Genomic DNA, 15979 nt, shown 5'->3' on the forward strand with positions numbered 1-15979 from the left:
CTCAGTGTTCTCTGACCAGTCCAGTTTATTGTCAATTCGTATCCCCAGGTATTTGTAATCCTCCACCATGTCCACACTGACCCCCTGGATGGAAACAGGGGTCACCGGTACCTTAGCTCTCCTCACGTCTATCACCAGCTCCTTAGTCTTTTTCACATTAGGCTGCAGATAATTCTGCTCACACCATGTGACAAAGTTTCCTACTGTAGCCCTGTACTCCGCCTCATCTCCCTTGCTGATGCATCCAACTATGGCAGAGTCATCAGAAAACTTCTGAAGATAACAAGGCTCTGTGCAGTAGTTGAAGTCCGAGCTTTAAACAGTGAAGAGAAAGGGAGACAAGACAGTCCCCTGTGGAGCCCCAGTGCTGCTGATCAGCACTGGGGCTCCACAATACTAATTTTGCTTATGATTTTTACATATATACGAGAAAATTTCAGAATGAACACATGCAGACCCCAAAAATTGATGTTGTAATTTCAAAATAATTCAGCATGCACCTGTCATTTCTGAGATTTCTGTCCTCAATGTAGCAAAGTACAGTGGACTCCGGTTATCAGAATCAGATTTAGTATCACCGGCATATGTCACCAAATTTTTTAATTTTGCGGTAGCAGTACCATGAAATACATGATAAATAAATAGAGGAAAAAACTGAGTTCCGTTAAATATACAAACGTATATATTGTATGTCTAATAAATAGCTAGGTTTAAGCAGTGCAAAATAACAGAAAAAAAAAGTGGGGTTGTGTTCATGGGTTCAATGTCCATTTAGAAATTAGATGGCAGAGGGAAAGCAGCTGTTCCTGAATCGCTGGTGTGTGCCTTCAGGCTTCTGTACTTCCTCCCCAAGAGTAACAGCCTGTGTGGTGGGGATCCTTAATGATGGATCCCACCTTCCTAAGGCACCATCTCTTGAAGATATCTTGGATATTATGGAGGCTGGTACCCATGATTGGGCTCACCAATTTTACTAGTTTCTGCAACTTATTTCGATCTTGTGCAGTAGACCCACCCCATAGCAGACAGTGATGCAGCCAGTCAGAATACTCCCCGTGGTACATTTGTGTAAGTTTGAGTGTTTTAGTTGACAACCCAAGTCTCCCCAAACTCCTAATAAAATATAGCTGCTATGTTGCCTTCTTTATAGCTGTATCAATATGTTTTGTCCAGGTTTGGTCCTCAGCAATATTGACACCCAAGATCTTGAAGGGGTTAACCAAGATTCTGCAAAACAAAGGGTGTACACATTCCTAACGACCCTCTGATACAGAACCCTAGCTCGGAGATCGTCAATTTTATTTACCAGAGGCTGCACGTTTGCCAGCAAGGTAGCTGGTATTGGGAGTCCAAAACTTTTTTTTTAAAACACTTCGTCAGACCAGCACATCGACCCCTCTTTTGCGGCAGATTCTTAAATGGGCAGTGTGGCGACCACAGTCTGGTCTATTTCTGTCGGTTTTAAGCAGTGATAGGTCGTTCAATTGCATTAGAACTTCATCTCTAACTGTGGACATCATAGATGCAGTTATGGTTCTCAGCCGTAGCAGGCTAAAACAAAAATATTTCACGTTTACCATTGTCTTCAATGAGAGCTGCTGTTAGGGTCATCTGTAATGTTGGTGCCCTGGAAGTTACTTGTGATACAGCAGGACTAGTATATTTTGACTCAAATACATGGCTCCCAAATTAGCCAACGTTTCATAGAAATAGTTAAAAAGATGTAAAAAAAACAAACTGAGTAACAAATTATTTAAATGAAATGCAGAACATACTAGAATACTACCAATACTACTACAGTACTATAGAAGTATGTATCAGTTCCTAATACTTATCAGTAGAGGAATTCATCCACATCCTGTTCTTTTGACTATAAAGGAACAAAATCAGCATAGACACCTCGTGCAGATAATGGACTGCTTTCGTAAGACCATAAGACATAGGAACAGAATTAGGCCATTCAGCCCATCAAGTCCACTCCACCACCATTCCATCATGGCTGATTCTGGATCTTGTTCAACCCCATACACCTGCTGTTCACTATATCATTTGATGCCCTGACCAATTAGGAAACTATCAAGTTCTGCTTTAAATATACCCATGGACTTGGCTTCCATCGCAGTCTACAGCAGACATTGCACAGATTCACTACTCTCTGGCTGAAAAAATTCCTCCTTACCTCTGTTCTGAAAGGTCTCCCCTCAATTTTGAAGCTGTGGCCTTTTAGAACAGAGGTAAGGAAGAATTTCTAAAGGTAAGTCCTACCGTCCTTCATAGAGTAGAATGACATTTGCAATTTTCCAGTCCTCCGAAACCAGCCCAGTGAATCTAGTGGTCTTTCAAAAAATGAGTGTTTCTTGAAAGATCACTGATCATGCCTCTATAATTTCTTCAGCTACCTCTTTCAGACTCCTCCACTGTAGACTGTCTGGCTGAGGTAAGTTATCTACCTTGAGACCCTTTATCTTCCTCAGCATCTTCTCCTCAGTAATAGCAACTGCACTCACTTTTGCTCCCTGACACTCACATTTCTGGCATGCCATTGGTATCTTCCACACTTAAAGAGTGACACAAAAATACTTACTCACTTCTTATTAATATTACCCTGGGTGCTGTAGTTTCCTCCATCTCCAGATATGTCAATTGTTAGGTGAATTGCCTACTGTAAATTTCTCTGAGTGAAAGGAACTAGTGGGAGAAACAAGGTGTGTGGGGGGGGGAGAGAGAGGGGGGGAGAGACGGGGGAGGGGGGGAGAGAGGGGGGGAGAAGAAAAGTGGAAGAAAGGTGATTGCTTTGTGGGTCTTTGTGAGAGACTCCATGGGTTGAATGGACTCCTGCATCATGAGGGAATACCAGAAAATGACAAAGCATATACAGTTATAGCATAAGACACAGAAGCAGAATTATGCCATTCAGCCCATTGAGTCTGCTATACCATTCCATCCTGGCTGATTTATTATCAATGTCCTGACTAATCAGGAACCTATCTCCACTTTAAACATACCCGATGACTCGGTCTGCATAGCTGTCATTCTCCTGCTTTCCTGCTCAAAATTAAGTGAAAAAGATCACCATTTAATGTGCTAGATTGAAACAACTCGGACATCAGCCATTGTCCTTCCATCATTAAACCTGCTAAAGTTTGATCTAATGTACTTTAAATCCAGAACTCAAAATGAACAGGAGCTTAAAGACAAATAAGATAAATATTTACTGCAAAACCACATGAACATCACTAAGATTTCAATGGTATTTGGTAGACAAAGTTAGATAAAGGGTACAAAAAAGCATTAATTAATCTACTATCGCTTAACATGATCAAATTAACACATTCCAGTTGCAATATGAAGAACTAAATTACAGCACTAAGAAAAGAAAATCTGGAAAAATGCCATTTTGGAAGTTCTGAACTAGTCTGAGAAGTCTTTTACTTCCAAGTTCCCACTCTGCAAAAGATCTCAGATAATTAGTGTTCAAACTTTAAAACTCTACATTTTCTCTCACAACTGCCCTTTCTCAAAATTTGTCCCTTTTTCTTTCGCAGGCACCATCATGAGGATAAATTCTGCATGTGCATGGTCCAAATGATGAATTGACATATGGGAGACAAGATTTTAAAAGAGACAATTGCCATTGATTAGTGAAGGCAAAATACATGTTATATTTTCTTCCATCTGACACAACTGTTCTGCTGTGTTTCCTGTGATTAACCGAGGCCAGACCTCCAGTTTTTTTAACCCCCCCCCAAACATCAGAGAGAAACAGTCTATTTGTCAAATAATGCACCAAGAACACAAACGTTGTTTGCATCTATGGCAAGTACAGATCTACTGAATTATTTCGTGAAATATGTAGGGTTAAATTAATTTCTGAAGTATGTAGGATTAAACTATACATGATAACGAATCATTAAAAGCAGTAGTTTGTAAAAGATCAAGAGACAGTAACCAACTTGATATGTGTGAATTAACAGCTATGACATCACATACAGTACATTAGTTAAAAATGGACTTGAATGAAAAAATATCTAAAGTCTGAAATCAGCAATTCAAGCGCACATTACAACCATACTTATTTCAAACCACAATACATTCAGATTATTTTAATAAATTGATAAAATATGTATTAGCTACCTTATGTAAGCAGGTGTCCACTACCCAGTTGCAGACTTTTTCAAGGTCATCCGTTACCACAAGTCTAGACCTAGCAACCTCACAGAGCTCCTCATTCGACATCACATCTCAGATGCCATCATAAGCCAGTATAATAAACTCATCTTCTACTCCAAGAATCTCATACACGTCAGGTTCTGGTGATATCAGCTGCTCTGTAGGCCCTTTCCCATCGACACACTTGTAATCATAGTCCCCCAGGGCTCTTGACACAGCCAGTGATCATACAATCCTTTCAACGATTGTATCCTCCAAGTCTTCGTTTTCATTGTAATACTCAAGAGGAATGTCGATACCTTCAAAATCTTCATAGTTCCTAACTTGTTGAAGAAGTGAAATTGTTTTATTTTCACTCTCAGCATTTTTTGGCATCTCCAAGCCTGAATGCTTGAAACCGCAGAGAGCAAACAGTTCTGAATTGTCCTACCGATAAGCTCGTGCTAACTATCAGTAACAAAAATCTCTGCTTTTTGAACACAGACACAACTGACACAATTTAATAACTGTTTGCTCTAAGCATGGTGTAGTGTCTAATGGCCACGCAAGTACATGCAACTGACGCTAGTTATAAACTGTTCATCAATAGTCTCCTGCCCCAATTAGGCAGCATAGTGTCCCAAATAAACCATGGGAGTCCCAGCCATATTCTTGATCAGTCTTTGTTCTTTAAGAGTTGTCCCAAATAAGTGGCTGTCCCGATTAACCAATGGCCCAAATAAATGGAATCCACTGTATATCGTATGTATGGCGCGGGGCCAAGTGGTTAGGGTGTTGGACTAGCGATCTGAAGGTCGTGGGTTCAAGCCTCGGCCAAGGCAGTGTGCGTGTCCTGGAGCAAGACACTTAACCGCACATTGCTCCAGTCTACCCACCTGAGAATGGGTACCAGCAAAATGCTGGGTGTTAACCTCGCGATAGACTGGTGTCCTATCCGGGGGCGGGGGGGGTGGGTGGGGGAGAAAGAGTCTCGTACTCTCAGTCATTTCACGCCACAGAAACTGGCATAAGCACCGGCCTGATGGGCCACAGGCTTGGGACAGACTTTAAAAAATCGTATATCAGCAGTGTAAAATCAACAGAATTAACAGTAGAAGAATACTGCAGAACCGCTGATTCTACACGTGAACAGGATTATGCAATGAATAGGAAGCCATAGAAACTATGGTTTGACAATGTAAAGCATTGAGAAAATCTCTACATAGATGTCTGCACACCTGTGCAATACTTAACAGAAGGGAGCATATTGAAAAAGATATAGCAAACTATCTAATGAATTAAATTTGGTAGCTGAGCGACACAACCCCAAAAATTGAATTAATGATAAAAACTGTGTATGATTTGTGGCCAATGTACTAAGCTTCCTTAAGGCAGATGAAACCTTAGAAATAATGTAGCACAGATGCATGACTGACAAGTGGGCAAACATGAAATAAGTTTCTAGGAGTTAGATTGCTACTTGGTTATAATAAAAAAAAGTACTGAAGGGATACATGTAATGCAAATATTTTCCACTTGTAGTCACAGATTACTCAACAAATTAAACTAGTTTCTTCATGTTATATGCTCCTTTTCTAAATAAAAAAAACTATATCCCACTTAGATCCAAATTATGATGGCACCAAGTTCTAATTGAACTACCTCCATTCTTCTGAAATGGTTATCAAAATTTACCAATGGAAATAGTAAAATTAGGTGTTAACAAGTGTTCCAAGTTTTAAAGAGTTTACTTTTAATCTTTATTAAAGATTATGGAATTAAGTTCCATCAGCCACAAAGTTCATTTGAAATGCAACATGAAAAAATTAAAATTCAACTTAAGTCCTACATGCACAGACACACTTAAATTTTTAAGAGATTGCTCACCTGCAGAAATGGCCAATTCTATATTGTCATTGAACTTTCTCAAGCATAGAATACAGATATCCAATAAACCTTCTTTGTTGAAGACAGACACTGCCTTGCTGCTGCTTTCACTTAAAAGATAAAAGGAAAATGTCCGATTACATTACATTTATTTAACTGAGACTCCTTCGTATCTGCATTGAAATCAATCACCGAATCAAACCAGGATTTACAAAATTACGCACCTTATCATCAGGCATATTTGTTTCTGATATAACACAACTGTACTAACAAAATGCCAAATAATTCAACAGAAAATTATGTGCAGCAAAATAATTTGTACATTCATAAAAATTAAAGACACTTTCGGAGCAAGTATCTAATCTCAGAAGCAATAATCCTCGCTGAACCAACAGATAATTATGCAGGATAGGAGACCGTGGATGCAGGCTGACAGTGGATAAGAGACTACAGACATAGCTTTCCCAGTAGATATCGATAACTGCTTGTCTCCTGGGATGGAGAAAGTTAGTTCCCGAAAGAGAGGGTAAGAGGCCAGAAGGAGATGAACAAGTGCTGGAGATGGGAGAAGAGGTTGTCAGTGGAGGTGAACAAGCCTTAGGCAGGGAGGCAAAGACAGCAGAAGTACTTAACCTGTAAATCTCCAAGATTCGAGTACTTGGGTTCAAGCTGAGGTCTCTGCCAAGGGGGTCAGGGGAATAGTGAAGCAGGGGTCAGAGACAAAGTGAAATGTGGGGTCGGAGGAGAGGAATTGGAGACTTCAAAGGCAAAGGAGTCAGCAGAAGGGAGGTTAGAGGAGAGAGATAGGGGTGAGGTGAAGGGGTGGGGGGGGACGAGGAGATAGAGTGAGGAGGCCCATGTGGAGCGCTGGGGCCTGGGCCTACAGCCAAGCAGGAGAGCGAGAAGCCAGTTGGCAACCAGTCAGGAAGCAATACTTTGTGGGTTCTGTGTTAGAGCAGTACACATCAAAGCCTAACTTCAGCCACAACTCAAATATTCCATTGGGTTGTTTCAAATATGCCCAGTGCAAAAACATAGATGTGAAACCTATGAGTACACTACCCACAATTTTCTATCAGTTGCAATAAGTGGAGGTAAATAATTATCAGTGCACCCACTATTTTCTGATCCACTCTCACTGCTGGATACATATCTTTGTTCACACACTTCAGGGCAGTTGTTACGAACTACATGTAATTTATTAGAGTGCATGTTCGTACAGTAAATAAAATTGTCACCAAATATTATCACTGACATCAAAATCACCTTTACTTTTTACCTGTAATGATTTAGTGATAACAAGACTAAATTATCAATCAATTCTGCATTAAAAAGTTTACAGCAGTTACTCAGAAAACTTGTGTAAGATAAATAATGAACTTACCACAAATTCCAAAGAAGATGGATAGCCTCATTGGACACATCCTCTATATAATTTTTATCAGAACCTTGTATTTTTTGAGGATTTACCATATTAGAATTTAATTCTGTACAGCACTGCCAACACAAAAAAAACAAATCTAATAGAGTTTTGCACAGCACAGAGCAAACTTTTATAATGTAGCATGATTTCAATAGGTTTAAACTATATTTTGAACCAAAGAACAAACTCCCTGACAGTTATCCACAAAATGCTTTTCCATTCCCAACGCATACACATGACAAACGCCACCTTCCTGGCAGCATTGTCATGAATTTTGATTAACATTCTTTACAACTTTATTTATTTATTTGGCAATAGAGTGCAGAGTAGCCCCTTGAATCACCCTACCCCAGCAACTCCACAACCCCATTAACCCTAATCTAATCACAGGACAGTTTACAATGGTCAATTAACCTACTAACTGGTATCTCTTTAGACTGTGGGAGGAAACTGAAGCACCTGGGGAAAATCCACACATTCCACGGGGAGAACGCACAGACTCCTTACAGAGAATGCCAGAATTGAACTCTGCCAACTGCTGCACAACCATGGCACCCTTGAATATCACTGAACATCCTGATTAACGTATCTTGAATATCAACAGAATAAGACCACCCCGTGGAAAAAAAATTACAGGAAAAGAAAAACAAACTGCCGCATTAGGATTTATTTTTTGCATTAAGGCTTACCTCCCGCAACAGCGCAGTAAGGGGTGTCAAAACATCTTGCTTCACCATCTCATCACAAACATCGTATCCTCCACAAGCACTAAGATTTCTGTCATGAATAAACAAGTCTTGTTATGCGCTCTATTGCTTATAACCCTTTTCACTTCGTCAATAATCAAAATATTTCTCCTCTTCCCTTTGGAAATTCTCCATGTCTGATGGACTGCATGAATGCAATGAAGTTGACAATCATCATTCCTTTAAGATTTAAAAAGTTGACCAATGGTTCAGAAGAAAGAAACTGTAACTTTTAACTGTTTCACTTAAAATCTTAACATTCTAACTAGTTTAAATGAAATATTTAATTGTATCACCTTTTCAAAATAAATCTGCCTGATACTTGAAGAAGATTAAAATGTTCAGCACTAACCTGAGTGCACCTGCAGCTGTCTCCCTGACAGCAACACTAGGATCAAGCAGCATAGGTCCCAAACATCGAATGGCATCTTTTTGCAAAAATGAGGGGATCACCTTTTTCTCCTGCACGAGTTTTGAAATGCTTGCACATGCAAATTCCCGAATATCAGCAGACCCATTCTGTAACTGTACACAAGTGGAATTTTAAGTTGGCGCAGCAGAAACCATAGATTATTTTTACAGCTGCTTACACAATCCATAGAAATATTGTGAATTTTCTCTGGATGTTTTTTAATCCAATATTCAAAGTAGTTTTGTTCCTCTTTTGAAACTGAAGTAAACCAGTATTAGTTAACAATCCTTCACTTTTAAAAGAAACTATTCAATGAAAATCATACTGACAGCAATAAATTCATATAATTACAACTTAACATTGATTAACCTTTACACGGGATTTCTTTTAATTTTGGTGTTGTAGACCAGGTTAACAAAATACTCCTCAGTCTGCAAAAGATCATCAAACCCTAAATCTACTTTTTAGGCATTTGCTTCTCAGGAACGTTGAGAAAGAATTGAGGTAGCTTTAGATTAATCAAAAAGAAATCTAAATTTTTTTTTCAGCCCTGCCTCAGCATCATCTGAACACCAAGGTTTGTTTGTACCAGCATTGTAAACTTGCAAATGAGTTGGTGTGTGAGACTCAGACACCTCCTCTGAATTGTTTAAAATATTTGGCGATGAAAATGTTCAGAATTTAATTCCACAGTGAAACATGAAGCCATTGAGCCTATAAATTCTAAGTGCAATCCCATTTCTTCCTTCTCCTTATTTTTCTGTACTCCTGCAACTTATTCTCTCCGACACATACTTATAAACTTCCCTTCAAATAATTTGCCATTAATTTACACTAAAGGGTAAATTATAGTAGTCAATGAAACTATCTTGACTCAAGGATGTCTGATGAAAAGTGACATACATGGTCAGGGAGGGAACGTGCAAACTCTACAAAGAAGGCATTCAAGGTCAGGGTTGAACCAGAATGCACACAGCTATGAGGCAGTAGCACAAACTTCCACCACCTTGCCAAGCTTCACATTGAAAACTTTCTATCTCTATCTTCAAAACCAAAAATTACAATTATTCTATTAATGGATTTCAGTAATGCCCAAATTTAGACACTTGCATTTTACTGATGCTGGGTGCGTGTTATCCAACACTACTCCTATTCCATCACCCCTTCTCAGAGACTCCAATTGTGAAAACGTGAAAACATTTTCAAAACGAAGGCAAATTGGCAACTGTTACGTAAACCTTTACCCTGATTCATCAGATTATAAAAGAGGGTAATCAGAAATTAATCTGTTTAAGGCAAGACGAACAACTGGCAGAATAAAATGTGTTCACTATTTTTGCTTTTCCTTATTCTGCAGTCAGTAACTTGATTTCAAGTTATGTTTACTTGGAACAACTCCACCATGGAGGTCTGAGAAGTTCTTCTTTAAAGATGCATTTATTATTTGTAGCTCACACTGACATCCATTATACTTTATACTTTATTGTCGCCAAACAATTGATACTAGAACGTACAATCATCACAGCGATATTTGATTCTGCGCTTCCCACTCCCTGGATTACAAATATTAAATATTAAAAATAGTAAAAATCAGTAAATATAGAAATTTAAATTATAAATCATAAATAGAAAATAGAAAAATGGAAAGTAAGGTAGTGCAAAAAAACCGAAAGGCAGGTCCAGATATTTGGAGAGTACGGCCCAGATCCGGGTCAGAATCCGTTCAGCAGTCTTATCACAGTTGGAAAGAAGCTGTTCCCAAATCTGGCCGTACGAGTCTTCAAGCTCCTGAGCCTTTTCCCGGAAGGAAGAGGGACGAAAAGTGTGTTGGCTGGGCGAGTCGTGTCCTTGATTATCCCGGCAGCCCTGCTCTGACAGCGTGCGGTGTAAAGTGAGTCCAAGGACAGAAGATTGGTTTGTGTGATGTGCTGCGCTGTGTTCATGATCTTCTGCAGCTTCTTTCGGTCTTGGACAGGACAACTTCCATACCAGGTTATGATGCACCCTAGAAGAATGCTTTCTACGGTGCATCTATAAAAATTAGTGAGGGCTTTAGGGGACAGGGCAAATTTCTTTAGTTTTCTCAGGAAGTAAAGGCGCTGGTGGGCCTTCTTGGCAGTGAATTCTGCTTGGTTGGACCAAGTCAGGTCAGTTGTGATATTGACCCCGAGGAACTTAAAGCTTTTGACCTGATCCACTTGCGCACCACCGATATAAATTGGGTTGTGCGGTCCGCTACTCCTTCTGAAGTCAACAACCAATTCCTTCCACTTGCTGACGTTGAGGGATAGGTTATTGTCTTCTCACCATGCCACCAGGTTCTTAATTTCCTCTCTATACTCAAACTCATCATTACCCGAGATACGACCTACAATTGTTGTGTCATCAGCAAACTTATATATTGAGTTTGATGGAAACTTGGCTTTGTAGAAGAACATTATCTGATTGCATTTTCCCCCCAACTTGTAACTCAAAGATTTCTAGTTCACTGCTTAAACTTAACCCTTCTTTGTGATGTTTCTGCCCAACCTCATCCTAACACAGACCCCAGCAACTTCAGGATCAGCCCATTGACACTGTGTAGCTTTATTAGAAACATAGAAAACCTACAGCACATACAGGCCCTTTAGCCTACAATGCTGTGCTGAACATGTACTTACTTTAGAAATTACCTAAGGTTACCCATAGCCCTCTATTTTTCAAAGGTCCATGTACCTATCCAGGAGCCTACCCAGAAGGGGAAATCATGCTTGACTAATCTGGAATTTTTCGGGGATGTAACTATGAAAATGGACAAGGGAGAGCCAGAAGATGCAGTGTACCTGGACTTTCAGAAAGCCTTTGATAAAAAGTCCCACATAGGAGATTAGTGGGCAAAATTAGGGCACATGCTATTGGGGGCAGAGTACTGACATGGATTGAAAATTGGCTGGCTGGCAGAAAACAAAGAGTAGCGATTAATGGGTCCCTTTCAGAATGGTAGGCGGTGACCAGTGGGGTACCGCAGCTGTTTACAATTTTTATTAATGATTTAGATGAGGGAATTAAAAGTAACATTAGCAAATTTGCCAATGACACAAAGTTGGGTGGTAGTGTGAAATGTGAGGAGGATGTTAGGAGAACGCAGGGTGACTTGGACAGGCTGGGTGAGTGGGCAGATGCAGTTTAATGTGGATAAATGTGAGGTTATCCACTTTGGTGTTAAGAACAGGAAGGCAGATTATTATCTAAATGGAGTCAAGTTAGGAAAAGGGGAAGCACAACGAGATCTAGGTGTTCTTGTACATCAGTCACTAAAAGCAAGCATGCAAGTACAGCAGGCTGTGAAGAAAGCTAATGGCATGCTGGCCTTTATAACAAGGAGAATTGAGTATAAAAGCAAAGAGGTCCTTCTGCAGCTGTACAGGGCCCTGGTGAGACCACACCAGGAGTACTGTGTGCAGTTTTGGTCTCCAAATTTGAGGAAGGACATTCTTACTATTGAGGGAGTGCAGCGTAGTTTCACAAGGTTAATTCCCGAGATGGCAGGACTGTCATATGTCGAAAGGTTGGAGCGACTGGGCTTGTATACTCTGGAATTTAGAAGGCTGAGAGGGGATCTTATTGAAACATATAAGATTATTAAGGGATTGGACACACTGGAGGCGGGAAGCATGTTTCTGCTGATGGGTGAGTCCAGAACCAGAGGCCACAGTTTAAGAATTAGGGGTAGGCCATTTAGAACGGAGTTGAGGAAAAACTTTTCCACCCAGAGAGTGGTGGATATATGAAATGCTCTGCCCCAGAAGGCTGTGGAGGCCAAGTCTCTGGATGCTTTCAAGAAAGAGGTGGATAGAGCTCTTAAACATAGCGGAATCAAAGGTTATGGGGATAAGGCAGGAACTAGGTACTGATTGTGGATGATCAGACATGATCACAGTGAATGGCGGTGCTGGCTCGAAGGGCCGTATGGCCTACTCCTGCACCTATTGTCTATTGAGCCTCTTAAAAGACCCTATTGGATCCGCCTCCACTACAGTTGCCAGCAGCCCATTCCACACTCACCACTCTCTGCTTAAAAAAACTTACCCCTGACATCCCCTCTGTACCTACTTCCAAACACCTTAAAACTGTGCCCTCTTGTGTTAACCATTTCAGTCCTGGGAAAAAGCCTCTGACTATCCACACGATCAATGCCTCTCATCATTTTATACACCTCTGTCAGGTCACCTCTCATCCTCTGTCGCTCCAAGCAATAAAGGCCAAGTTCATTCAACCTATTCTCATAAGGCAGGCTCCCCAATCCAGGCAACATCCTTGTAAATCTCCTCTGCACCCTTTCTATAGTTTCTATACAGCTGTAACATTTCCTCTTGTCTCTTGAACTCAATCCCATGGTTGATGAAGGCCAATGCACTGTATGCCTTCGTAACCACACAGTCAACCTGCGCTTCAGCTTTGAGGGTCCTATGGACATGGATCCCAAGATCCCTCTGATCCTCCACACTGCCAAGAGTCTTACCATTAATACTATATTCTGCCATCATATCTGACCTACCAAAATGAACCACCTCACACTTCTCAGGGTTGAACTCCATCTGCCACTTCTCAGCCCAGTTTTGCATCCTATTGATGTCCCGCTGTAACCTCTGACAGTTCTCCACACTATCCACAACACCCCCAACCTTTGTTAGCAAATTTACTAACCTATCCCTCCACTTCCTCATGCAAGTCATTTATAAAAATCATGAAGAGAAGGGGTCCCAGAACAGATCCCCGAAGCACACCACTGGTCACTGACCTTCATGCAGAATATGACCCATCTACAACCACTCCTTGCCTTCTGTAGGCAAACCAATTCTGGATCCACAAAGCAAGTTCCCCTTGGATCCCATGCATCCTTACTTTCTCAATAAGCCTTGCATGGGGCATCTTATCAAATGCCTTGATGAAACCCATATACACTACATCTACTGCTCTACCTTCATCAATGTGTTGAATCACATCCTCAAAAGATTCAATCAGGCTCGTAAGGCACGACCTGCCTTTGACAAAGCCATGCTGACTATTGCTGATTATATTATGTCTCTCCAAATGTTCATAAATCCTGCCTTTCAGGATCTTCTCCATCAACTTTTTTTTTGTTGTAATTTTGTCCTCTGAAATTATCGTCGAAAATGATGCTTTTTGTCATGTTTGTACTGACCGAAATAAACTTCTTTCAGTCATTCATTCATCTTGCCAATCACTGAAGTAAGACTCACTGCTTGAATAAGGGAACAACATCTTCAACCCTCCAATCCTCCAGAATCTCTCTCGTCCCCACTGATGATGCGAAGATCATTGCCAGAGGCTCAGCAATCTCCTCCCTCGCCTCCCACAATAGCCTGGGATATATCTCGTCTGGTCCCAGTGACTTATCCAACTTGATGCTTTCCAAAAGCTCCAACAATCCTCTTTCTTAATGTCTACATGCTCAAGCTTTTCAGTCCACTATAAGTCATCTCTACAATCGCCAAGGTCCTTTTCCATAATGAATACTGAAGCAAAGTATTCATTAAGTACCTCCACTATTTCCTCCGGTTCCATACATACTTTTCCACTGTCATACTTGATTGGCCTTATTTTCTCACATCTTATCCTCTTGTTCTTCACTTACTTGTAGAATGTCTTGGGGTTTTCCTTAATCCTGCTTGCCAAAGCCTTCTCAAGGCCCCTTCTGGCTCTCCTAATTTCATTCTTAAGCTCCTTCCTGCTAGCCTTATAATCTTCTAGATCTCTATCATTACCTAGTTTTTTGAACCTTTCGTAAGCTTTTCTTTTCTTCTTGACTAGATTTTCAACAGCCTTCATACACCATGGTTCCTGTACCCTACCATCCTTTCTGTCTCACTGGAATGTACCTATGCAGAAAACCACACAAATATCCCCTGAATATTTGCCACACTTCTTCTGTACATTTCCGAGAACATTTGTTCCCTATTTATGCTTCCAAGTTCCTGCCTGATAACTTCATATTTCCCCTTACTCCAATTAAACGGTTTTCTAACTTGCCTGTTTCTATCCCTCTCCAATGCTATAGCAAAGGAGACAGAATTGTGACCACTATCTCCAAAATACTCTCCTACTGAGAGACCTGACACCTGGCCAGGTTCATTTCCCAATACCAGATCAAGTACAGCCTCTCCTCTTGTAGGCTTATCTACATATTCTAAATTATTCAATCCTAAATTTCAACAGTACCTTTCTAGTGACATCATTTCTCTTTACCCTCATAGCACACAGTCTGGATTCACCCTTCATCATATCCTAGCCTAGCCTCCTCAATGATACTGTACTGCCCTAGACAAGGGTCAGTTCTATCTCTGCAACACAAATGTCATGGCAATATTATGCGTTCATTGATTGTTTCTTTGAATCTTGTTCATCGTTGATCATTTTTGATGTCTTTCCTAGTGATTATTTTAAGAATGATTTCACCACTGCCCAACTGCAATGAATCATCTACAGAACTTGATAAGGCTCACTACGCATAGATCTCCTTCATTCGTCTAATGCAAACAGTAACTGCCATGATATTCTAACGTTTTGTATTCCTTTTTCATTTTACCCATAACTTAAAATGGCTTTCGTTCTCAACATCAAATCCAAATCTAAAAGTTATATTGAATGAAACACAGACCCCAAGCTCAGCACTTTTCATTAACACTTTTTGCCATGCCTTCCGGTACCGTGTCCGGGCGTTCCTCGGTGAGTATTACCTTATTTACCATTCAGAGCTGCAGAAAACTTAACAATTTTCCTGAAAAAACAACATTTGCTTGCTGTCTGTTGATTCCTGCTTACGCGCAAGGATGGAAGATGACAGTGAACAAATTGAACTTTGAAATGAACGAGGTGGAAAAATAAACTTTATAGACTAGGAAACCCTGGTTAAATTACAGGGATACAATTTCTAAACTTACTTTCTCAAGTAATTCCCCGGCTGGCGAGGAAACCTCTCCATCCACCTCCTCCTCCTCTTCCAGCCCTCCGATGTTATTCGATTGCCCTATTGGGGAAAAATGCGGCCGGGCAAATTTGTTGGTTTTCCTTTTGCCCATCGTCTCGGTCCCTGCCGACGCTGGCACCTGGAAAACGGACGCACAGCTCGGCCGAACCGCTATACAATGCGGATAGCCCGATCAGAGACCATGTCGGCGCCGGCAGCCGCCAGGACATGCAATCCCGAACGCGTCACTACCGGGGAGGAGAAAAAGGGCGAAAGAAACAGTTGGCTTTATAAAGCTGGCATGGTTTTCCTGTCGATAAAGTTCACAATAAAGCGGCCTTACCGAGCCAGTGTATGGATAAGTTCTGACAGGTCACAACACAGTGTCTGTT

At 40.7% G+C, this 15979-nt stretch overlaps 1 protein-coding gene across 1 annotated transcript in view; it reads right to left on the reverse strand.

Annotated features, from left to right (window-relative positions):
- heatr3 (HEAT repeat containing 3) overlaps nt 1-15979 on the reverse strand; it is a 60311-nt gene extending 44332 nt beyond the window's left edge. The window contains exons 1-6 of the mRNA XM_063066900.1: nt 15931-15979; nt 15562-15835; nt 8558-8730; nt 8149-8236; nt 7421-7533; nt 6037-6146 (exon numbers count right to left, since the gene is read on the reverse strand). Of these exons, the coding sequence (XP_062922970.1) occupies nt 6037-6146; nt 7421-7533; nt 8149-8236; nt 8558-8730; nt 15562-15699 (622 nt within the window). The 5' untranslated portion in view covers nt 15700-15835; nt 15931-15979. The remainder of the gene's footprint in view (nt 1-6036; nt 6147-7420; nt 7534-8148; nt 8237-8557; nt 8731-15561; nt 15836-15930) is intronic.

Source organism: Mobula hypostoma, chromosome 14, assembly GCF_963921235.1.
Source record: "Mobula hypostoma chromosome 14, sMobHyp1.1, whole genome shotgun sequence".
Taxonomy (NCBI): Eukaryota; Metazoa; Chordata; class Chondrichthyes; order Myliobatiformes; family Myliobatidae; genus Mobula; species Mobula hypostoma.